Source organism: Panthera tigris, chromosome E1 (assembly GCF_018350195.1).
Source record: "Panthera tigris isolate Pti1 chromosome E1, P.tigris_Pti1_mat1.1, whole genome shotgun sequence".
Taxonomy (NCBI): Eukaryota; Metazoa; Chordata; class Mammalia; order Carnivora; family Felidae; genus Panthera; species Panthera tigris.
This window is the reverse complement of record NC_056673.1, coordinates 31,071,157-31,095,230: the sequence shown is the minus strand read 5'-3', so window position 1 is coordinate 31,095,230 and position 24,074 is coordinate 31,071,157. Positions and strand designations below refer to the sequence as shown.

Genomic DNA, 24,074 nt, shown 5'->3' with positions numbered 1-24,074 from the left:
TCTCTTCATTTTCGTTTGACTGAAAACATCATTATTGAACTCTTGCTCTTGAAATAATGTCTGCTACATTGAAAGTAAGTTTGCACTTAATTTCTTTCATTGTCTTTATTCCATGATTGTGATATCAGCAGCCAATCTGTTATTTGTTTGCAATCCATTGTTACTTTCCTGATGATTTTAAGATCTCTTTATCATCTGTGTTCAGCAGTTTGTGATGAGTCATGTGTTGACTTATTTTTATTTATAGTGCTTGAGATTCACTGAGTTTCCTGATCTGAGAAACATTGTCTTTTGTTATATCTGAAAAACTCCAAATTGTTATCCTGAGCTATGTCTCTTTCATTCTTTCTGAACCCTCCTGTGTAATTCAGATTGAGTATATACTATGTCTTCATCTAGTTATTTTCTCCTTACCTCTTCTCCTTTTTTTATATCCTCCCATTTTATTTTTCTGCTGCATTATGAAAACCTTCTTTACCTCTGCCTTCCAGTTTATCCATTCTCTTTTCAGCTATATCTAATTGGATATTAAACCCATAAAATGAGTTTCTGATTTCATTTTGATTATATTTTTATTTTTAAGATTGATTTTTTATGCCATCTGGATCTATTTTTATAGTTTATTTTCCCTTTATCATGTCTTAAATTCCTCCCTAATTTTTAAAACTCATTAAACACTACTTTGTAGTCTATATCTGATTACTCCAATATCTGCTGTCTTTATATAGTTTGTTTCCTTTATATAATTTGTTTCCTTCAGCTGACTTTTATTCATGGTAGCTTATTTCCTGAGGTCTTGTTCTTTTGACACATTATATGTAGAAATTCTTTGAGATCTGAGTTGAGAAAATATCCCTCCACTGAAGTTTTGTGTTTGCTTCTGCCAGTCTGGAACTTATTTAAACCAAAATTTCAGCTTATAAATTTACAAGACACACAGGCAATGTAAATTATGACCTCAAACCTTCATGAGTTTGGACCCATGAAGGTTTTTTTTTTAACCTACTCTCCAGAACCCAAATCAGAACCATCGATTTACTTCTGTAAGGTTTGTTTCTTTCCAATTCACCCATTAAAGTTCTCTCGTTTGCCATGTGTGCCCAAAGATATACCCTCAGAGCAAATTATGCTTCAGCATTCTCTTTTATAAGTAGGTTCACCCAGCATTGTTGTTTGTCTTCATGAAATTCCTTTACTGTCAATGGGATTCTTTTACTGTTCACAGGATTCCTTTACTTCTCTGCCAGCTCATCTTTACATTATATCATATTACATTAAATATATATGTGTATTCTCAGTAATTTTTGTTATGCCACACTGGTAGCGATTTCTGTCAGCAGCTGGTAAGCCGTGTTGTAAACAAAAACAAAACAATGATAAACTCAATTCAAATGTATTTTACTATAAGAATCAATAAAGCCATATGCAGCTTATCTTGTAAAATTTGCAGCATCCCTATACAGTCTAACTTTTAAATATGCATATACAGTTAATTAAGTGCCTCCCCAAATCAGAAGATAAGTACACTAAGAGAAAATAATATGGTAATGTTGGATATTAGTTAGTAAAAACTGAACATAGGAGCCACTGATATAAAATCAAAGAAATGTTTAAGACCCTCCTTTTGATACCTCCATCCAGGAAAGTGTTCAGGAGTTAAGAAAGAGAATCACAGTGCTCGACTGCCAATTGCGAAAATCGGAAATGGCTCGAAAAACTTTTGAGGCATCCACTGAAAAGCTTCTTCATTTTGTAGAGGTAAATTTTCCCATTAACATTACCTTATGCCCATTTTTAATAAATCTATATATGACTGACACTCAGATAAATGTCATGGTGTTTGGTGGCTAGTGAGACATTCTCTGGGCTCAAAACAGCAATGCTAACCAGCAGCCAATTTTAAAATTGCATAAATAATGAAAAGACCAGCTAACAAATAGATTCTATTGCTAACAGAGCAATAATCCAGACAGGATAACATGGTCCCAAATATATACTATGTTTTTTGAACTCTTTTTCAAAACTGTTAATACTATACAAATATTATTTGATAAATATTTACCCTATAAAGAAATGTTTCCATAGCTATTATTACACATCTGAGTGGTGTTGCATGTCAATGTAATTGATTCTTTTTTCCCCACATAACAGAAACACCTTTTAATCAATTGGGAGTGAAAGGAGGAGGGAGGTTATAAACATTAGTTAAGTAAGAAAAGATGTTTTAAAAATATCAAACTTACATATCTCCTTTACTATCTTATTTGTCTCTAGACTATTCAAGAATTACTTTCTGATAATTCTTATCCTTTATCAAATTTAAGGTAAGAACATTTAAGTGTTTACTGTAGAGTATGATTACGTTTTTCATTTGGTAATTGTGACTAAAATACTAGAAATCTCTTAAATAGCCTTAAGATGCTACATAACGATTTGATGCTGTTCTTAATGTCTTGTGGAAACAGATACAAGGACGTGTTGTTTTTGACCCCATTTCTGTAAAAGAAATTCCTGGAGGTATTTAGTCAGTCACTGTAACCTAGTACTCTATTGAGGTAGGAATCACCTATATTGTTTTTGTCAGGAATTCTGTAAAGAGGGGATTACCTTGAAGTTCTGTAAGCATCCTGTGTATAAATAAAAATCACTTTAAAGGTCAGTCTCAAGCCAGCAGATCAGTTATTATGGCAAACAATTTTATAAAACATGTTCATACAATCGGTTTCTTTCATTTTCAACATTCAGTAGACATAAAAAAATATATATATTTGGAGAATACACCTTGATTTTGTTACTGTTCACAGATTGTTTCCAATTCAAAGTTTCTTACTAAGAGCTACAAACATACTAATACAATTTATGTATTTCAAACTGCAAGCCTTTGGTCATTGTGATACATAATGAGAGATACAGAAACGAAAGTTTCCTGTTTATACATTTTCAGAGCAGTTTTTTTCCCTCATCTTGTAAAAGCTGCCACTAGCAATGTACTTCTACTTCTAGCAATGCATACTTGCAGACAGGAGAACTCTGCCCTTCCCTATGAAAACAACAGTTTAATAAATGATGATTCATTGTATTCTTATTCTATTTTAGGGTTCCACAAAGCATTTTTTTTTAACCTTAGAAGAATGTCTATGGTAGTACACTTAAAAAAAATTATTATTGAAATATAGTTGACCTACAATGTTATATTAGTCTCAGGTGTGCACCATAGTAATTTGATTACTCTGTACTTTACGTGATAATAGTATACTTTTGAACTCACTTTATTGTCATGCTTTATTCTAATTAAAGATCAGACATTGTTCTCCATGCTGCTTATGATGCAAGATAAAATGAAGATAACATGAATTTCATAATAATTATTTTCAATAACAATGTTAAAATACTCAGCAATCAGATTCCCTTGTATGGTTAGATGTATTTCCCGTCCCCACCCTCCAAGGTCTCATTGTGACCTTGAATACTAATTCAGAAGTTTTGGTATTAAAAATGAAGATTAAAAATGACTATTCAAAAGCCAGAGCTTGCCCTCAAACTTAAACTGGTTCATGGAAAAAAAGGTAACTTTAAAAAACAATATTAAGCAACTTTTCACCATGTCTTAGAAACTGAAACTCTAGTACAGTATGGTTCAGTCTTTCTAATATCTATGTCTTCTATAATAAATTTAAGACTTGATCATTCAACACAGAATAAAGGCTCTGTATTTGAATTTGAGAATTGATGCTTTAGTGTCTGCTTGTGAATGAATATCATCATGCTTAAGAAGATGGACTATAAATAATAATAGTTTTGTTATCAGTTTAAAATTGTCCCTTTTCAAATAAAAGTTTTAATGTGATGGTTTTTTGCAGTAAAACCTAGCATTTTAAATTATAAAAGAGTGCGTTCATTTCAGGTGACATTTGCATCTCCAAAAAGTGTTATAAATGCTGTTCAGATTTAGGGACAACAAATGGAAGAGCTTAAGAGAAATTTCAGGAGCACATACACATTGAAATTATATTTAATATTATAAGAAGTAACAGTAAATGTCTGCTTAATAAATTTACGTCTGAGTGCTTCATTTGAATTTTTACAAAACTAAATAAAAGGCTACATCATGTTAGCATAACATAAGCACTCACAAAATAAGCCCAACAAATGATTTATTTCTCCTTCTTATCAGGTCAGTCTAATTCTTTAAATATGTCTTTGTTACATAACGAAGAATAGAAAACAGAAATGTTTTGTGATTACTTCATTTTATGACTGTAAGAATTCAATATTCCCAGAAATACAAATATTTTTGTACATAAGAGTTCAGATTCAGCCAAGATGGATACTATTTATTGCGTAATAAGCTCATCTTTGCATTATTGCCATCACAGTGAAAGAAGAGCTTTGTTAGCTTCTCAGACTTCCCTCACACCCCTGGGAAGGAACGGACGTAACATCGCAGCAACACTGGCACTTGAATCTAAGGAACTTGTTAAATCTGTTCGGGCCATACTTGACATGGATTGTAAGTTTTCTGCATTTTTTCACTTTTTTTTCCCCCAGTAATTCATTTAACAAAACAAAAGGAGATTTCAAGCTTGACAGTTTAATTTTGTTAAATGCGTTGGTTTGCCTATAGTAAAACTGAGAGCTAATTGATAAAAATCTCGATACACTCCTTGTAGGGGGAGAATATTTACTTTATTTAAAGTGCCTGAAATGGCCTCCAACAGAAGATAGCTGATTAAGGCATGTTTTTGCCTCTACTTCCATCCAAAGTCTCTTTGAAATGGAAGAACAGATAGAAAAATAAATCCACAACAGCACTGGAAACCTGGAAGGTTAGAACCAACATTTAGGGATTTTTGAATAATACCCAACAGATAGAATAAAATGGAAGGTACAGCCCAGCTGAGCAAAAGACCCCAAAACACAATAAAGTTCAAGGACAAAAATGCTGAAACAGTAAGTTAACTAGAACCGTGAAAAAATGTCCAGGATCACAGGCAGGGAAGACTGGGAACAGACCCTGGGGCACTCAGCAGGGTAATTAATTAAAGGGCTATGGAATAGCTGAACCAGTTCCCCACTCATCAGAGCTGCTGGCTCAGGCATTTCCTCCTGAGCCAGGGCCAGGAGAATACCTCTCTTAAAGAACTGCATGATCTGTCCCTGGACACCCCCAGAGTCAGCACTGGGCTAGAAAGAGATGCAGGGGAACAGGCTTAGTAATGCCAGTGTCCCAGCAGACAGGGAGATCCTTGGGGAGAGCTTAAGTGATCAGTCATTTCCATCCTTCCCTCCTCCTGTCTCCCAGCACTTTTGCCTCTTCATGGATTTGGACTCCCTTTTAATTTGTTTGTTCTTCTGTCTCTTCTCTTGATGTCAGTCTGTCTGCTGGTTGTCTCTATGCTGGCCTCTAGCATTCCACTGTCTCTGTTTGCCACTCTTAATCTTTCCTATGCTGGGGACGAGATATCAAATATATATAAATATAAATGTAGAGAGGCACAGAAAAAACTCTTTGTTCACAAAGTATCCAAATAATAAGTTTTGAGTAAAGTCCTGTGTAGTAAATGGTTTGGCTTTGTAGAGGATATTCAAAGACCCTTTGGGGTAACTTTTAACTTCAAAACTGTGTTATAGAAAGAGAATTGGAAACCATGCACAATTTGTGCAGTGAGGTTTTTTTTCTTAATTTTGTATAACCTATTACATTAAAAAAAGTCAAATTATATTTCAAAAACCCTATAAGAACTCTCTATGTGAAGAAATTCTGTGGGTTTCAGGATAGATGAAAATAATCACTTCTAATGTATTATGTGTACACTCAGAATTTAAAATATCAGATATTTTTAAGTTAGGGTGGGACCAGTGGAGGGAAACACCTGCATACACACACATAGCCCAGTGGACACTGCCATCATTAATTTTAATTACCTTGCTAACGTTAACCTTTACATTTGTCAAACATGATTATTCAAAGAAAATATTTGAAATTCAGCAGAACTCCTTTGGAAGAGAAGTGAAAAAGTCCATCGGCACTTTTTATGTCGTAAGATTGTACCTCATTTGCTGTTTAAACTAGCAAATAGTTTCTGCGTTGTCTTTTTTACTTATTTAGAGATATAATTGCTAACATTGGCATGTATTCCCAGTACTTTCATAATTTTTATGACCTATCTTTTTCAGTTTGATAATTCAGATAAACTCAGCTCATTTTCTTTCTCTTTATGCAGTCGCTTTTCTATATGTAATGGAAAGCAGAAAATTACTACCATGAGGTAGATAATTCAGCTGCAGCCTCTACCTCATTTCCTTTGGCGTGACTGTCTGGTTATTTCAAGTTACAATTCAGAATTTTCTCTTGGGTAATTGCGTTTACTTTCTTCTTAACATAAGTATAATCTAGGATGTTATACAATGGGATTTCCTCAGAAATGAGAATCAGATTTCTTGGGTGTTATAGCTTAAACCCAGTCTCTGATGGAATATCTAGAAGATAATTCTGAACCTTTTTTAGATGGTGGCCTCTACTGAAATCTGGAGAAAGCCCTGTTACCAGACATGTGCAATTATATACATTTGCATCCATCTTCAGAGTGTTTATAAACCCCAACTTAAGAACCTAGATGTAGGATCACAGAGGGCACGAGTGCTTTTTACAGCCTTGCAAACCTGGCCATCCAGCTCTCATCGGGATAGCTGTAGCAATGGAGAATTATGTGAATCATAGAGGCATCCTCGAGGAACAGTTTGAACCCATGTAAACAGTGTTCTGCAGAATTTCTGATGATCCTTGGAGGTGCCCCAGGGAATACCCCAATTAGCCATCCAACTTCATTGGGCAAATTAATTAACCTCTGGTCCTCTTTCCCCATATAAAAGGTGGAGTTCATAATATCTAAACTGGCAGGGTTGGAGGATTAAATGAGATACATGTAAAGTAGCTAACGGAGCACCTGGTAGTATAAGGTGTTCATTAATGGACATTGCTACTGCTGGTGCTGCTAATGCTGATACCACATTATTATCATCTAAAGCAGCTAATTTAAAACTACTTTTTCTCTGTGCTAAGTATTAAGTAACTATCGTCTAAATCTTTCAGTTTGGATCCATTTGAAAAATATGACAGATGAGAGCTTTCCTTAATGTATAACATATAATGTTATTTTCAATTTTGAGTTATAATGTAATCATCACAGGAAACCATGGCTAAATGTCTCAATCAGCATCTTATCTTTCAGTTGTTTTTTTGCTAACTATAACAAAATTTTGGTCTGTTCCACTGTACTGCCTCCACTGAAATAGCATGTAGACAAAATAGGCATTTTCAGTCAGTATTGGAACCCCTACAAGGTGCCTCTATCGATCGATCTCCATCAGTATTTACATGGTCAATATCATAATGTTTTAGTGTAATCTTTATTTGAAATAACTACTTGTTTTGAACTTAAATCTTTGATTGACATCTAGTTTCACAAAATAATTCTGTTACAAAGGCAGGAAGAAGCAGTTCTACTTTTAAAACGCATAATAAAATAATAACTGGCCAGCTATTCCATAGGAGATCTTTAATAAGAACTTACTGACTTCCTCGTAGATGGGCAGCACAAACACAGGCATCCACCTTCCTTCACGATTCCCATGGAAATGATAGATGGAATATAAAAGTTGAGTAAAAATCTTCAAAAGCACTTGTAGTTACAGGAAAATCCCAAAAACTTCGATAGGGCAGGTGAGGCCACATACAAGGAAAGCACAAATGCCCAACTTGTTACTCCCCCTGCCTAACAACAGTGGCAATTATGGGATAATTGGAGGTGCTTCTGGCAGGAGGACAGTCCTTAATGCATTCTAATTTGAAGGGGTAATGAATAAAGCCAAAGACTCACTAGGGGGGCAGATGGACTCTTTTTCCTCTTTTATCTTGGTGAGTCAATGGCATTTTTGGAATCCTCAGAATTCACACAGATTCTGTGTCAAGCAGAAAGCTGACTGGGGCTTGGTCTCTTAGGCAGCAAAGACACACAGTGACATGCGCACATGCATCGACATGCACTGGGGCACACAGGACACTTTAAATGCAAAGGGAGCCTTTGCACCAAATGCTTCTGCACCAAATGCCATCCCACTCTTCACAGCCACCTCTGGTCTTGGCTCACCTCTCACTCCCCTCAGACTACTGCATCATCCTTATACTCACAACACAAGTATACACTGGCCAGCCCCAGCCAGAGCTTTGAGAGGGTAACTCCCCAACAACAACGTGGTTAAATGTCAGTGCAACCAGAGGGTCCACACATTGTTTCAAAGGTCAAAAACCAATTCTGAGTAGAGTTCTCTACATCAAGTTTCTATAAAGAGAAATACATAACGTGTGTGTGTGTGTGTATACATACACACACACACATTTCATTCAAGATCTTTTAAACAAATATGTACATAAGCATACCAATATATGATCATGATAAAGTCCACAGTGTTAAAGCAAGAAAATAGAGCTGTCAAGATTTAGAATAGACTACCTTCTACCAAGATGGTAGAGTGATCTCATGCCAAAACCTCCCCATTCTGCTCCTACACTTAGAAATGACATTTAAAATTATGTTTGTGTATTTAAAAGATGAAAACCAAAAAATTCACGTCTCCCTGCACCAAGAACAGAGGGTAAAACTGTAATGATAAGTGAGCTCTTAAGCTTCAGAGATTCATGGGGTTGGGATGAGCACCTGGAGCCAAGGTTTCTACACCCACGAGGACCCAAATGATGCCTGAGCAAAGGAAGCAGGGAGCAGGAATCTTCCTGTGGAGAATACACTTTCTTAAGTTACTCATATATTAGGCATTAAAAAAAAAAAAAATCCATCCAATTTAGGAGCCATCTGGGCCTGCCAGTAATTAATGTTGAGAGTAAATATTCTCATCCACTACAGGTGGGAATATAATTTGGCACAACATTTCTGGGAATCAGTTTTGCAGTATATATCGAGAGCTTTTAAGATATCTATTTGAAAACTGTTTTTGAAAGTCAAAAATAATATTTTGTTGGTCATTTATTTTAACCCTACAATCCTACCTGTTGGTATTTTGCAAAGAAAATAATGAGAGATGTGCTTAAAAATGCATATATAAGTATTTGGATCACAGCATTTCTTATAATAGAATTATGGATATTCAACTGTTATAGAGTGGTTGAATAATTATATAATTTTTTACTCAACCAACTGAAAATGAAGGTGAACTTTACCCCTACCAAGCAATGACTATCTGATTACATATATTTGTCTGTGGGAGCTTCCTGCATCAATTCAGATGTTCCTTACTGTCTGAAACTAGCAGTATTTTAACTTTTAAAATTAGAATGTCAATAATAGATGCTTTTTGTCTTTATATTCTGAAGCTAATTAGAAGTTATTTAGGCAGATGGGAAAAGGTTTTATGAGAAAAAGGGGAAATGTCGTACTGCAACATTTGTAGGACTTTATGATTTTTTTTCTTTTAGATCCAGAACTCAGACTTGATATAGCATCTTCTCATTGTACTTAGGCTGATTCTCAAACTGTTATCACTGCTTTTTTTTGTTTCTCCCAGCACACATTTTTATAAGATAACATGAGTTTATCAAAAGAGAAGTCATATATTTTTGGTGAAATTCAGCTATACTATTTAGAATGGGCATGATGGTATTTGCTTCTCCATAAAGTTATCATGGCTATATATATATATGTATATGTAAATATATATATATATATATTTACATATACATATATATATTTATATATATATTATTTATATATATATTTATATATGTATATATACACATACATATATATGTTTACATATACATATATATATACACATACATATATATGTTTACATATACATATATATACATATATATATATACACATACATATATATATATATATATATATATGTATATATATATATATATTTCTTCTCCTAGAGTTGAAGAAGGTGTTCCAAGCATAAGCGGATAGTTTACATGTCTCTGATGCCATTTGGAGGCAATTTTACCTGTTTTTGTAGTAAAGTAGATCTGTTCTCTAGTGACTTGATCATTTAGAGCTAGATAATACCCATTGTAAATATTGGTGTTGTCTTACCATTCAAGGAAAATGGTGAACTCATATATTCTCTTGTATTGTTGCAAATTGAAAGTAGGTCACTGCTGTGATGTTCTGTTAAGAAAATATATCAAATCTTGGGTGATCTCTGGGAAAGAAACTCTGCTTGGGTTATTTAATTTTGCTTTAAATGAGTGAATTATTGTTAGCTTCAAGGAAATAAGTAATTTCTTTCCTAGTACAGTTTTATTTCCAGAAAAAAAAAAGTGAGAGAAAAATACGTAACTTAAGAAAAGGTAACCATTGGGGCACCTGGGCGGCTCAGTTGGTTAAGCATCTCCCTGACGTTCAGGTCATGATCTCACAGTTCATGGGTTCGAGCCCTGCATAGAGCTTTCTGCTGTCCATGTGGAGCCCACTTCAGATTCTCTGTACCTACCTCTCTCTGCTCCTCACCGTCTCTGAAAAATAAATAAATAAAAATTTAAGAAATAAAGAAAAGGTAACCATTGGGACACCTGAGTGCCTCAGTCAAATGAGGATCTGGCTCTTGGTTTCAGCTCAGGTCATGATCCCTGAGTCATGGGATCGAGCCCCATGTTGGGCTCTGTACTGAGCATGGAGTCTCCTTGAGATTCGGTCTCTCTCTTCCTCTGCCCCTCTCTCCTGCTTGTACTTTGTCTCTTTAAAATATTTTTTTTGAAGTAGCCATTTAGATTTATTACTTCATTATTCACGATCTATTTATTGAGCATCTGCAATGAGTCAGACCATGACCTAGGCAGTGGGATAATAGCATACAAAGTCCCTACTGTCAAGCTGCTTCAGTAAATTGTAAGGGTAAAAATGGACAATCAAATTAGCAAAGTGAACAATCCCAGACAGTGATGACTGTTGTACATACAATAAAACCAGGTGATGTATAAGTGAGAATGCTACACCTCTTTGAAGAGATGACTTTTGAGCCAGGATTCAGCCAAGAGAAAATCTATGGGATGAGTTTTTCTGACCAAGTATGAAAACCTTGAGATAGGCACAATCTTTTTTTTTTTTTATGAAATGTATTGTCAAATTGATTTCCATACAACACCCAGTGCTCATCCCAACAGGTGCCCTCAATACCCATCACCCACCCACCCCTCCCTCCCACCCCCCATAAACCCTCAGTTTGTTCTCAGTTTTTAGGAGTCTCTTATGTTTTGGCTCCCTCCCTCTCTAACCGTTTTTTTTTTCCTTCCCCTCCCCCATGGTCTTCTGTTAAGTTTCTCGGGATCCACATAGGAGTGAAAACATATGGAATCTGTCCTTCTCTGTATGACTTATTTCACTTAGCATCACACTCTCCAGTTCCATCCATGTTGCTACAAAAGGCCATATTTCATTCTTTCTCATTGCCACGTAGTATTCCATTGTGTATATAAACCACAATTTCTTTATCCATTCATTAGTTGATGGACATTTAGGCTCTTTCCATAATTTAGCTATTGTTGAGAATGCTGCTATAAACATTGGGGTACAAGTGCCCCTATGCATCAGTACTCCTGTATCCTTTGGGTAAATTCCTAGCAGTGCTACTGCTGGGTCATAGGGTAGATCTATTTTTAATTTTTTGAGGAACCTCCACACTGTTTTCCAGAGCAGCTGCACCAGTTTGCATTCCCACCAACAGTGCAAGAGGGTTCCCGTTTCTCCACATCCTCTCCAGCATCTATAGTCAGATAGGAGCAATCTTGACATATTGGAGGGACTTAGGAGAAATTCTGAGTTGCTGGTACATATGAGCAAACAGAGGAGTTAACATGAGCTAAGGGTAGAGATGCAGAAAGAAGCTGGACCATACAGGGCTCTGAACACCATTCTAAGGAGTTTGGATGTTATTTTGAGTGTCATAGGAGCCGTTGGTGGTTTTAAGCAGGAGAAGAAACCTGATCTGATCTACATTTTTAAAAGCTCATTCTTGCTTTTGTTTAAAACTGGGCTGTAAGAGTAGCAGAGTAAAAAAAGCAGAAAGACTACATGGTTTTGCAGTGATTGACTTGGGACAAGATAGTAGCTTGGGCTAGGTTTGAATAGCAAGGAACAAATATTCATTTTTAAAAAGAGATTTAGTATTTCATCAGTGTATATAACATTTTGAAACACCTGAAATTAAGTATTCATGTTTAAACTTAATATTCACGCACATATGAGGTCAGTGAGTAAACCAGAAGTCCAGAAGCACAAAGCAATTATCTGTTGTCATCTTCAATCTTCAACTGTCTCATATTTTCCTATTGTTCCTTCTGCACATTAATTAACTCTTGGGTATTTGCCTTTTTCATTAAACACATTCCTGAGAATTGAAGTGCTGAAGTTATTTAATAATGCCAAATCTATAGTAACTATCTACTGTTTTCTATCGGTACATAGGAAGCAAACATAATAGTTTGTCAGTCATAAAAATCAGAAAGCCACCATATTTCCAGTATTTACTATACCCAAAAACTGTCTAGTATGAATCAATCCCAGAGCTACCACGATAGGCATTTTCATAGAAGATCATTTCCAAGGAAGTGTTTCATATATATATTTTAATCACATATACTGCCAGCATCCGTGAGCTATGAAGGGCATGACCAAGTGAATGAGACTTAATTCTTCCCACCAGGCAGGAATATAGTTGTCAAGGGGCTTGCAGGATGTGCAACATCTAGGATTTATTCAGGTAAAAGCCTATATATCTTAGTACTAACATGGGTGAACACACTGTAACACAGAATGATTTCCAACACAAAGGCAAAAAAAAAAAAAAAATACAAAGACTGCTTCAAAAATTAAAGAAGGCATTGATGTTTAAGTATAGTACATTATTGGGGCACCTGAGTGGCTCAGTCAGTTAAGCGTCCAACTTTGGCTCAGGTCATGATCTCACAGTTTGTGGGTTTGAGCCCTGCGTCCAGCTCTGTGCTGACAGCTCAGAGCCTGGAGCTTGCTTCAGATTCTGTGTCTCCCTCTCTCTCTGCCCCTTCCCTGCTTGCACTCTGCCTCTCGCTGTCTCTCTCTCTCTCTCTCTCAAAAATAAATAAACATTAAAAAATTTAAAAAAATAGTATAGTACATTATCTCTCTTTCAAAAAATGGAATTCCAATTCCTTTCACAATTAGAACTGACTGCAATAATAGAGCATCTACAGTGGGGTTCATGTTTTGCTCCTGTAGGATTATCCAGTTATAACTGGACAAGCAAAATGTGAATGGTGCCAGAAAGGAATATTTTCCCTCGAAGCCTGAAAATGTCCTCATCCAAATGGAATACATGCTTTTGGGTTAATGAAATAGGTGTTCTCTGGAGTTCATCTGAGGACAGAGTATTAACAGCTCATCTCAGGGGAGACAGTGGCAGTAGCAGTCATGTGCAGTAATGACTTTAATAATTATTTAATATGATACAACACTTGGGTGAAGATCCAGAAGTTCCTGCCTTCAAAACAGAGTATTAATATTACCACTACAGATACATATATTTAAAGATAATAATGCCATAGATATAGGAGATTTTAAAATTTTTATCAGTTTTACACTTTGAAAGTACCATTTTACATCCATATGTCCTCGCACCAAGCCTGTGAGATAGACATTATTGTTTTTAACTTAAAAGATCTGAAGCGGAACCTGGGTGGCTCAGTTGGTTAAGCATGTGACTTCTGATCTTAGCTCCAGTCTTGATCTCAGGGTCGTGAGCTCAAGCCCCGTGTTGGGCTCCACACTGGGTGGGAAGCCTACTTAAAAATATATATATTGTATGTTAATAAAACAGTCATATATTTCAGGGCACCTGGGTGGCTCAGTCGGTTGAGCATCCCACTCTTGATTTTGGCTCAGGTCATGATCCCAGGGTTATGGAATCAGGCTCTACACTGGGCACGGAGCCTGCTTAATATTCTCTCTCTCTCTCTCTCTCTCTCTCTCTCTCTCTCTCCCTCTCCCTCTCCCTCTCCCTCTCTCCCCCCCCTCCTCTCCCTCTTCCTCTCCCTCTCCCTCTCTCCCTCTGTCTCTCTCCCCCACTCGTGTGCTCATTCCCTCTCTCAAAAAAAAAAAAAAGATCAAGGCTTAGATAACTTGAATAATTTACTTCAGTCACATGCTTGGAAAGGGCAATGCCAGACCCCTAACTCGGATCTTCTAATATGAAGTCCTACGAATCTCACAGGTGTACAGTTAAGTCATTATGTCACAATTGAATTGGATTTTTTTCCTTTTTTTTTGAGCATATAAAATGGCAAGATGTGGTATTCTCAGTGGTATCTTAGATTTGATAAGCTATGATGACCTCTTGGAGTCTTGGCCTCCTGTCTGTAAAGTAGGGATACAGTCTTCCTAAGTCTCAAGGATTGAGGGAACTAGTATAAAAGTGCTTTGTAAATGTAAAGCACTATATAAATATAAGATTGTGTTTTAGAGTTCATTTTTTTTTAATTTTTTTTTTTGAGACAGAGGGAGACAGAGCACGAGTGGGGGAGGGTCAGAGAGAGAGGGAGACACAGAATCCGAAACAGGCTCCAGGCTCTGAGCTGTCAGCACAGAGCCCCACGCGGGGCTCGAACCCACGAACCGTGAGATCATGACCTGAGCCGAAGTCGGATGCTTAACTGACTGAGCCACCCAGGCGCCCCTAGAGTTCGTTTTTTATTTCAGTTAGAATTGGCCAAAATTTACCTCATCTTAAATTTGCATGATTTACAAATATTCAGAATAAAGCAGTAAGGCTTAAGGAGCTTTAATAACTTCCAGTCAGGTAGAGAGGGATACCTAACTCATTGGTAGCAGTGGCTTTCTCAGGTCAGATTGGGAGAATATGTTTTTGTTTTTGTATTTGTTTTTTTATAAACCTTTATATTTGATTTTTTTTCTTTTTTTAGAGTGAGCATTTGTTGATTCTAAAATTTAAAGCATCCCTTTTAAAAGTAAGCTTTAAGCATCATGGAAACCTCACAGTAAAAAATTTCTTTTTGGAAGCATTTACAAAACAATGCATACAGAAGGAATAATGCCCTGATAAAAATCTTGAAATGGAAGATATAGAGTCAAAAACTGAATCTTTAATAATATTTTTCAAAAATGTGTGACTTTATGAACTTATGTAACCAACATTACCAGTTAGACTAAAAATGATTAGGTCTTGGGACTATACGATGCTGCTTGTGTTTTTTGTTCCTTTGGGGTTTTTAATTTTTTTTTTAATGTTTATTTATTTTTGAGAGAGAGAGACACAGAGAGAGACAGAGTATGAGTGGTGGAGGGGCAGAGAGAGGGAGATACAGACTCCGAAACAGGCTTCAGGCTCTGAACTGTCAGCACAGAGCCCTACGTGGGGCTCGAACTCACAAACTGTGAGATCATGACCTGAGCCAAAGTCGAATGCTTAACTGATGGAACCACCCAGGTGCCCCTCTTGTTCCTTTAAAATAACCACCAAATGCTAATGAAAGTAAAAGTCCAAGTGGGACAGAGAAGGAGCATTGGAAGTGAGAAAAACCTGCTTCTTGAACAAGATTTTTTAAACCTTAGGTAAATTCCTCAACCTCAGTTTTGTTCCATTTATGAAATGGAAAGTAGGAGCATTAAGGCTCATTACGTCACAGGATAAGATGAAGTATCATTTGTGAAATTGCCTTTAGTTTTTATATAAAAAAATAGTTGTTTGTACCCTAAATCATATCTTTGTCGAAAAGATAGATTCATTTTTACTTGTACAGAAGCAGAATAGTATAGTAAAAAGACTATACTTTGAACCTTGTAAGGTTCAAAATCTAGGCCTGCCACCTAATAGATTTATGCTTCAGGGGTTCTGTAGTCTCCCTGAGTCTCATTTTCTTCATCTATGAAATTGGAGATATCACCAACTCATAAGATTGTTTAGAGGATTAAAATAATGTATCTGAAGCGGCTAGCTGATTAAAGATAATGTTTAAAGTGGCTCCCACCTGGTAGGACTCAATATATATCATCATTATCTTCATCGTTATAATCTTCATCATTCATTGTCATTATGTAAAAAGAGTATTTTGTTCTTGCAACCTAATCTGATATAAACTATTCTCTCCCCACCCCCCCTTTTTCTTTTCTTTTTTCTTTTTTCTTTTGAAAGCAAGAAACCTTAGAAGGTGGTGAAAGATCTCTACTAATGTCGATTTATGTAATCTATCGTTATTAAATTACTCCACTGAGAACGTGTAAGAAACCAAGTGCTAAAATGCCTAAAAACAGTTGCCAAGTAACATTTCATTCTTTAAAAGAGCAATAAAGAAACCCAGCTTCAGCTCAAATTTATTCCATGGCAATGAAGTTTGAAACAATAAAGTTTATGTCTAACTAGCAACCTCAAGGGCTCTCCAAATGTCATAGTCTTGTATAAGGAGAGGGAAAACTTGCTGAGTTTGTATAGAAGACAGCAGTAGTAAAACTTCCCGGGAATGGGTACAGCTAGCCACCAGCTCACTGTGAACCCTTACACTAGACTTCCACAGGCATTTCACTCATATGAGAAAGGAGTAAACATTATAGATACCTGGTGGAAGAATCCGCCAAATAGTAATGCTGATAGATGCTCCTGGTATGCTTGAGAAAAACAGGACAGTATGGATAGAGAAGGCCAGTTCGTGGTATCACTCAATCCTCAACCTGTTTGCTTTCATAACAATCTATTCTTCTAAATTTTATTTATTTAAGTAATCCCTACCCCTAACATGGGGCTTGAACTCACAACCGCAAGGTCGAGTTACAAGCTCTTCTGACTAAGCCAGCCAGGCACCCCAATAATCTGTTTAATGTTGGCCTCCTCTCTACCTCCAGCTCTCTCTTTCACTCCCATATTTTATTCTCTTCATAGGACTTCACACTATTTTTTTTTCATGGTTTACTTGTTTATTGTCTGTCTCCTCAATTAAAGTATGAGCCCCTTGAGAACAAGGATCTTGCATATCTTGATCTTTACAATTTAGTAACATCTAGTTACTAGTCCTAGTTTCATTCCTAGGATTTTTAAAAATAGAAATAAATACCCATCATATGAATGAATGTAATATATAGCAAATCCACACAAATAGACGTCAGCCAGTTCTTTCCATAAATATTTGTTGAGTACCTACATATCAGACACTAAGATCAGACTCTGCTCATGTTGAGGATGCCCCTGTAGTAGAAAGCAAGCAAGCAAGCAGTCATGAGGTAGGAGAGACTTGTGGAAGAATGGAATTAACTCTTCCCTCTCATACATACTAACCCTAGGTGGGTGCCACACACCATCGATGGGGGCTTTGAGACCAAAATATTTCCATGAATGACCACACCTTTTTTCCAGATCGGATAGAAGGGGAGTGAGACTATAGGCAGTTTCCTATAAGAAATCCATGAATGTCAGGGAGGGTGATGCTTCAAAAAGAGCTGAAAAAAAGAAAGAAACCAAAGTAAATCTGTAAAAGTGGACCTTGAATAGCCCAGGCAGAAAAAGAATATGAGTGATGTTTTCATTAAAGTGGATCATAGGCTGGTATGTACCAAACTGTTATAATAGGGAAGCACTTCAACTATTGTAAAACCTGCTGGGATTGTAGTTCTACCAAAAGAATCTAAAGAGGATGCAGTTGTTTAATTATATATATATTTGGGCATATACCACAGGTTCCAGGAATTGTGTATTTATCTAGACATATACCACAGATTCCAGAATCCAGTTTTGTTTTATTTTAAACTTGGGTTAAATGGGTTTGTTCTCATGTTTAGAGACTATGGATGGGAATGTGGCTTATGTAGTAATAATTCCTAAAAGATGAAGTCTACTGCAGAACTTCCCTTACAGTGTCAACAAGAAGGAAAGGGCAGAGGTGTACATATAATCAAGGGGAATTTCAGAGTTCTTTGATGAGCTTAGATGTTCAAACAAATATACAAACGTTGGAGAAAGAGACAACCTAGAACTAACAAGAATGCTTAAGAATAGTGGCAGGAATGTTAAAGCCAGGATCAACCTACGCTTTTGAAAAAAACTTTTAAAGATGAGAAAAGCTATATTTGAAGATAAAGAGAAAGTAGATTTGGTATGTTAAATTAACATAGAGGGGGAAAAGTCTAGGTAATGTAGTAGACTCTCTTTGAGTAAGGGTTCCCATGATCTCTCCTTCCCAGTGTTCATACTTTCTGTGATCCTGTCCCCTGGAGTATGTGCAGGACCTGTGATTTACTTCTAACCAATAGAACACAGCAAAAACAGGATGTACATGATAATATTGCATAAGATTTTAGTGCCCATTTTCTGGAGCCTCCTACTCCTTCTTGCCTTCAAAGAGGTGAGCTCTTACGTTGGGAGACCCACATGGCAAGAAGCCAAAGGCAGCTTCAGGTGGGTAGCCAGGGAAAATGAAGCCTTTAGTTCTAAAACCGCAAGGAATTGAATTCTGTTGATAGTAACAACCTTCCCCAGTCAAGCCTCAGATGAGACTGCAGCCTTGTGAGACCCTAAGCAGAGTACTTGGCTATGCCTCGCCCAGACTCCTGACTCACAGAAGCTGTAAGATAATAAATACATGTGTATTAGTCTAAGCTAGTCAAATGTGTGGTAGTTTCCTACACGGTGATAGAAAATATCATCAACCAGTTACACAGTAATAGAAAATATCAACTACTGCCATTTGCTTCTGTCTTCCCAGTTGAGAAAACAACCTTCAGAATGGCATGGCTAGAATTTTCCCTGGAATAGAACATTCCTTTCTATTAGAATAAAAGATACAAATTACATTTAGAGCTTTGAGTCAACCTTCATACTCCCCATGAGATGACTCTTTTCTACCTCCTTCACCTCTTTGACTCTTTTCTATCCAAAGGAAATATTGGCGGGGGGGGGGGGGGGGGGGGGGAGAGGGATGGAAAGGATACTTTTTTACAAGCTTAATTAAGGCATCAGCCTCTAGAAACGGCTGCCATTATGTTAGAAATGCTGTCATGAATCTTCCTAAGAGAGCTGCTTTCCCTCCTCACCATGTGATGTCTCTTTCAGCTTAGCATTCTCACTACCTATTACAGTGCTTGACACATGATTGATTCTCCAAGACCATTTGATGAATGAATTCCTTGTTAAGTTACCTAACCCATAAACCTAATAAGAAAGAAAGTCATCCTTCCCTACTGTGGTGTTCTTCCCCTCTTAGACTTTTGGGAATGAAAAGGCAAGCATGACATTTATTTATGTACAGGGAAGCAAATGAATAAACCCAGAGAATACAGAAATGAATGAATTGCTTTTTGTAAATAAAAGGAACCTTAAAAACCTAATATGAATACTGATTATTTCATAATTGTCTTTTTTTCTCTTCAGTCTACCAAGTTGTGCTCAGTTTTATATGAGACATATTCAGTGTTGGTAGATGCCAGAAGCTTAATTGTCTGACTCCAAATGATACTGACATAATGGACTCATTTGCTATGCCTCCATTCTCTATCTTCACATCACATAAAAGTACAAACCTTTTATAACCTGACAATAATTGAAATGCCTTTATCTTTTATTCATTTTATTTTCAGCTTCCTTCTTTGTAGACCCCTAGTGGAAACATAATTTTAGCATTATTCATTCCTGTTTGGTACACTGAATGCCTGGTCCATTGTACCTCATTTCTAGCAATCTGTGAAGTTTTTATAAATACTTTGTTAATTTAATTTGCTCTTGGACATTACTGATGACAAAATGCCCAAAAGATTTGGTTTAATTTACATAACATATAAGTAGAAAATGATCAAAAATAGATGCTCCATTGCTTACTGTCCATTTCAGAAACGTGATATTGTTTTCATCTAAACTAAGGAACTAAAGTATTTAAAGTCATAATGTCCTTATTTATGAGTTAGGAGATCACATATTTGTTGAATTGAAACTTTCATTTATATAAAGGGGCTCAATGATTATGGGTATTGCCTGAGAATGTGGATATTTAAAAACAAATAGCAATTACTTCCTATTACTTCTCCCCTACAGTCTATCCTCTAGTGGTCTTTAATGCATAAACCTGACCCTGTCATCCACATGATATCTTGGACCAGTCACATTGGTCTATTTATAGTTCTTCAAACATACCAAATTCATTTCCACCCCAGTACCTTTGTACTTGCGGTTCCACCTCCCTGGATTGGTCTTACTTCAGATCTTCACAAGGCTCACTTTCACACCCCTGTCTGTATTCTAATATCATCTTCTGAAGAGGCTTTTCCTAGCCAATCTATCTAACATAGTAAGTAGCCCCTGTTACCACTACTGATCACTCATGATTCCTCTACTGTTATTTGTTTTTTTAAAAGCACTAATTGCTCCCTGAAATTGTGTCTGCCCTACTAGAATATAAACTCCAGGAAGGCAGGGTCCTTACTCACCTTCTTCACCACCACAGCCCCAGAATCCATCATTACAGCAGTCCATCCTCCGTATGTAGGAATTGAATAAGTGAATAAGATCATAGAGGTAGGTCACATAGGATAAAGAAAGAAACAAGGAAGAGAAATCAAAATGGCACTGAATTTTTGAGCCTGGATTATTGGCAGGTGGTAGAACCATGAAAATTCACAAGTAACCCAGAAGAAGGACAAGTTCTGTATTACACACTAGCACTAGGAATACTGACATCTAGAGGGAGATAGGGAGGGACCACAGGGTTGGAAATGTTGCTGCAGGGATTATTCTTATGGTTCTGATAATTCAAGCCCTAATATTGCAGAGAAAAGGTGTAACAGAGGAAGAAAGAAAAGTCAGGGACAACTTAGAGGAGGAAGGGGAGCCAGAAGGGGAACAGAAAGGATGATAGAAGTAGAAACTAAGAATATTGCTGGGAGGTTTAAAAAAAAGCAGAAACAAAACAGGAAAAGAGAATTTCAAGGAGAGATTGGAAAGTGGTACTAAATGCTGGTAACAAGAGGACAATATGTGGGAAATGGGCCAGCTTTGACTGTAAGGATTTGTGACCTTTACGAGAGAATCTTCGGTAGATTGGTGAGGGCAGATATGCATCTTACACCAACACTGTCTCGAATGTCAGTTGAATCTTTCTTCTGTGATTCATGGGGCATTTCAATATCTCTTAAGACCTCCTGTTCATATTGTAAATATCAGTTATGTAACTCTAGTTTAAAAGGTGTAGGGTTGGGTGGCCTGAGTGGCTCAGTTGGTTGAGCGTCTGACTTCAGCTCAGGTCATGATTTCACAGTTTCTAAGTTCGAGCCCCAAGTCGGGTTCTGTGCTGACAGCTCAGGGCCTGGAGCCGGCTTCAAATTCTGTGTCTCCTTCTCTCTCTGCCCCTCCCTGACTCATACTCTGTGTGTGTGTGCGTGTGTGTGTGTGTGTGTGTGTGTGTGTGTGTCAAAAATAAATATTAAAAAAAATATTTTAAAATTAAAAAAAAAAACAAGGTTAGGGTTAAGGGAAGAAAGGTATGGGAAATGGAGCTGAATCTAAACTGATCCTACAGCATATGTTGGAAGTTACTTAATCTGAACATGTTCTTGCCTGGGCCCAGGTTTCTGTGATTTTCTAGAGAGGGATGCCATGTGCTCCGATAGCTGTCAACGTGTCATTTAAATGTGTGCCTAGTTTTTCTAAATCGAGAAGTGCTAAGATAAGAGGGAAAATGTTAGTTAGGCCAGCAATATTTTTATTTTATTGTCTGCTGACATAAAAAATGTGTTAAACTGTATTTTCATTATTTTGCAAAGATCTGAAAAGAATGAACAAGCAGGAAAACTTGCTCATAATCCAGTACCAAGAGGCAACCATTAGTTACATTTTGGCCTCGTTAACTTTCAGTCCCTTTTTTTCCCCAACTTTTTAAAACTTCTAACATTTTTATGTTGTTTTTTTATATAATGGGAAAAGGAGCACAGTGGCTAACAGTGTGGACTCAAGAACCAGGTCTCCTGGATTCAAATCCCATATCTTCCTCTTATGAGCAACATGACCTTGATGAGGTTCATAACCTGTCTGGGCCTCAGTCTCCCCACCTGTAAAATGTAGGAACAACCAATTCTTTTATAAGCTCATTTGGTCTGATATCTGGGATACAAAAGAGTTGACCCCATACCCTTTCCACCTTTCCAAGCTTACTTATTCCATATTCCCCTCCCCTGGCAGTCTTTTGGAAAGCTTCTCATCCCATTTGTCATTTTGTCTATCGTTCTCCTGATGTTTTGTACTTTTGTCATTTGTCTTGATGTGCAAATCATTGTTTACGAATAAGATCTAGAGTAGGAGCCACCTCTACTCCTGGAGACTTAACTAAAATGAGAAACTGAGGAACCTAGTTGAGGATTATGCTTGTCTATAATGGCCTTAAAGTTGTACCACACTGTACCCTCACATTAAAGTCAAATATGGCCTGGATCTGTTCTGCAATAAAAAAGGGTAATAAAGTAATTAAAGCATTTGATTGTCTGTATCAGAGTTATTATCCTAAAAAGCCATTAACCATACAATGATAATCAAATGACTGGATGGGCCGTTAACGGTAATATGTCCCTTAGGGCAGCACATCACAACTGTGTGCGCTGTGTGCAGACTTTGTGACAGAAATGTCTCTAAGACTAGGCTAACTGTGAACTATTTAAGTAAGAGAGAACCCAAGGGAAAACAGTTTCTTCTTCTTCTTCTTCTTTTTTTTTCTTTCAGGAAAGGATAATTGGTCAAATTACCCTTTATCCTGTTTACTTCAGGAAAATAATTGGTCAAATAGCATCAAGGCAGAACATGGCCATAAAAGATGCAACACCTCTCTGGTGGTTTCATAATTGAAAAAAAAACCCCGCCCCGAGTCCACCCCATCAAACTCAATGGATCCTTTGGGCATGACAATCATGGATCTATTTTCCAGAGCCAACCTTGATTTTGAGTGTTTTGGCACCCTTTTAATTACTGTCCTGATTTGGGGATCCAAAAAATAAGAGTTGGAAGTATCTATAATATCCTTTCTTTGTGAGCAAGGTTTTTTGGCCAACTTTAGCCTTTCTTGAACACATCCTTGCTCTGTCCTCCTCCTATAATGTAGGCTGTAATCCAAAGGTGGATCTGTCTTTATCGATAAGGTACTGACAAAGTTCTGTCAAGTGCATTGCTGTGCTTTGGGTTGGAGGGTTTGTATGAACAGCAAAATGCTACTTTATTGCTTGAGAAGATGGTGAATTGACATTAACTTAAGGAAACAGACTGCTGCAGGTTTTTCTGAGTATCTTGCAGTAAATCAACCTTCAAAGACTTCCTTAGGAAACACATTGGCTCTTTTTAAAAATATAAATACATTAAACACAGTTCTTAAATCATCTAGCTCTTTTTTCTAATCTGAAGTTAAGGAAAATATATCAGTATGTAATATGACTTCCTAGGGAGTTGAACAACAGAAGACTTGGATGTGCTGAATCCAGCCAACAGCTATCAACCTCATTCTCTGTGTGTTTTCATTCGTTAGGAGTGGGCTAGGAGGAAGATCACATTAATGCGGCCATTTGTGTTTGCCTCAGCCCATCACCTTGAACTTTTCTCCCAAAGAGTGACAAATTACGTTCTTCTTCCCAAATAGAAGAGCAAATTTTGTTCATACATTTCCTGAATTTTTAACTACACCCTCTTTTTGTTGTCGTTCTGTGAAGTAGAAACCACTGTTTGTTTTCTCTGTAATGAAGTACAAGGATGCAATTATTTTTAAATAAGCTGTTTACTCGCATATTTGTGACTGTTACCAGGTCACAATTTATAATAGTAATTCCTCAGCAGGGTTCTGACAGTAATGAACCTGAAGCTCAGAGTTGTAAAGAAATTGCAAAGGGAAGCACACCTAAGTAATGACATTTGTTAGGAGATAGAGACGTCATCTCCCAGCACCTAGGATTATTTTTTATATTTACAGCTCAGGAGTCAAATCTGAACTCAAGTTGACTGATCAGAAATAATTCACGCGCTGGGTTTACCAACAGTGAGAAATAACAGAGGAAGAC

At 36.8% G+C, this 24,074-nt stretch overlaps 1 protein-coding gene across 6 annotated transcripts in view; it reads left to right on the top strand.

Annotated features, from left to right (window-relative positions):
* Positions 1-24,074, top strand: part of STXBP4 (syntaxin binding protein 4) — a 168,453-nt gene that overhangs the window by 95,580 nt on the left and 48,799 nt on the right. For all 6 annotated transcript variants that reach the window (XM_042966314.1, XM_042966313.1, XM_042966315.1 and 3 more), the window contains 3 exons: positions 1,642-1,758; positions 2,275-2,324; positions 4,377-4,510. In XM_042966314.1, coding sequence (XP_042822248.1) covers positions 1,642-1,758; positions 2,275-2,324; positions 4,377-4,510 — 301 coding nt within the window. The remainder of the gene's footprint in view (positions 1-1,641; positions 1,759-2,274; positions 2,325-4,376; positions 4,511-24,074) is intronic.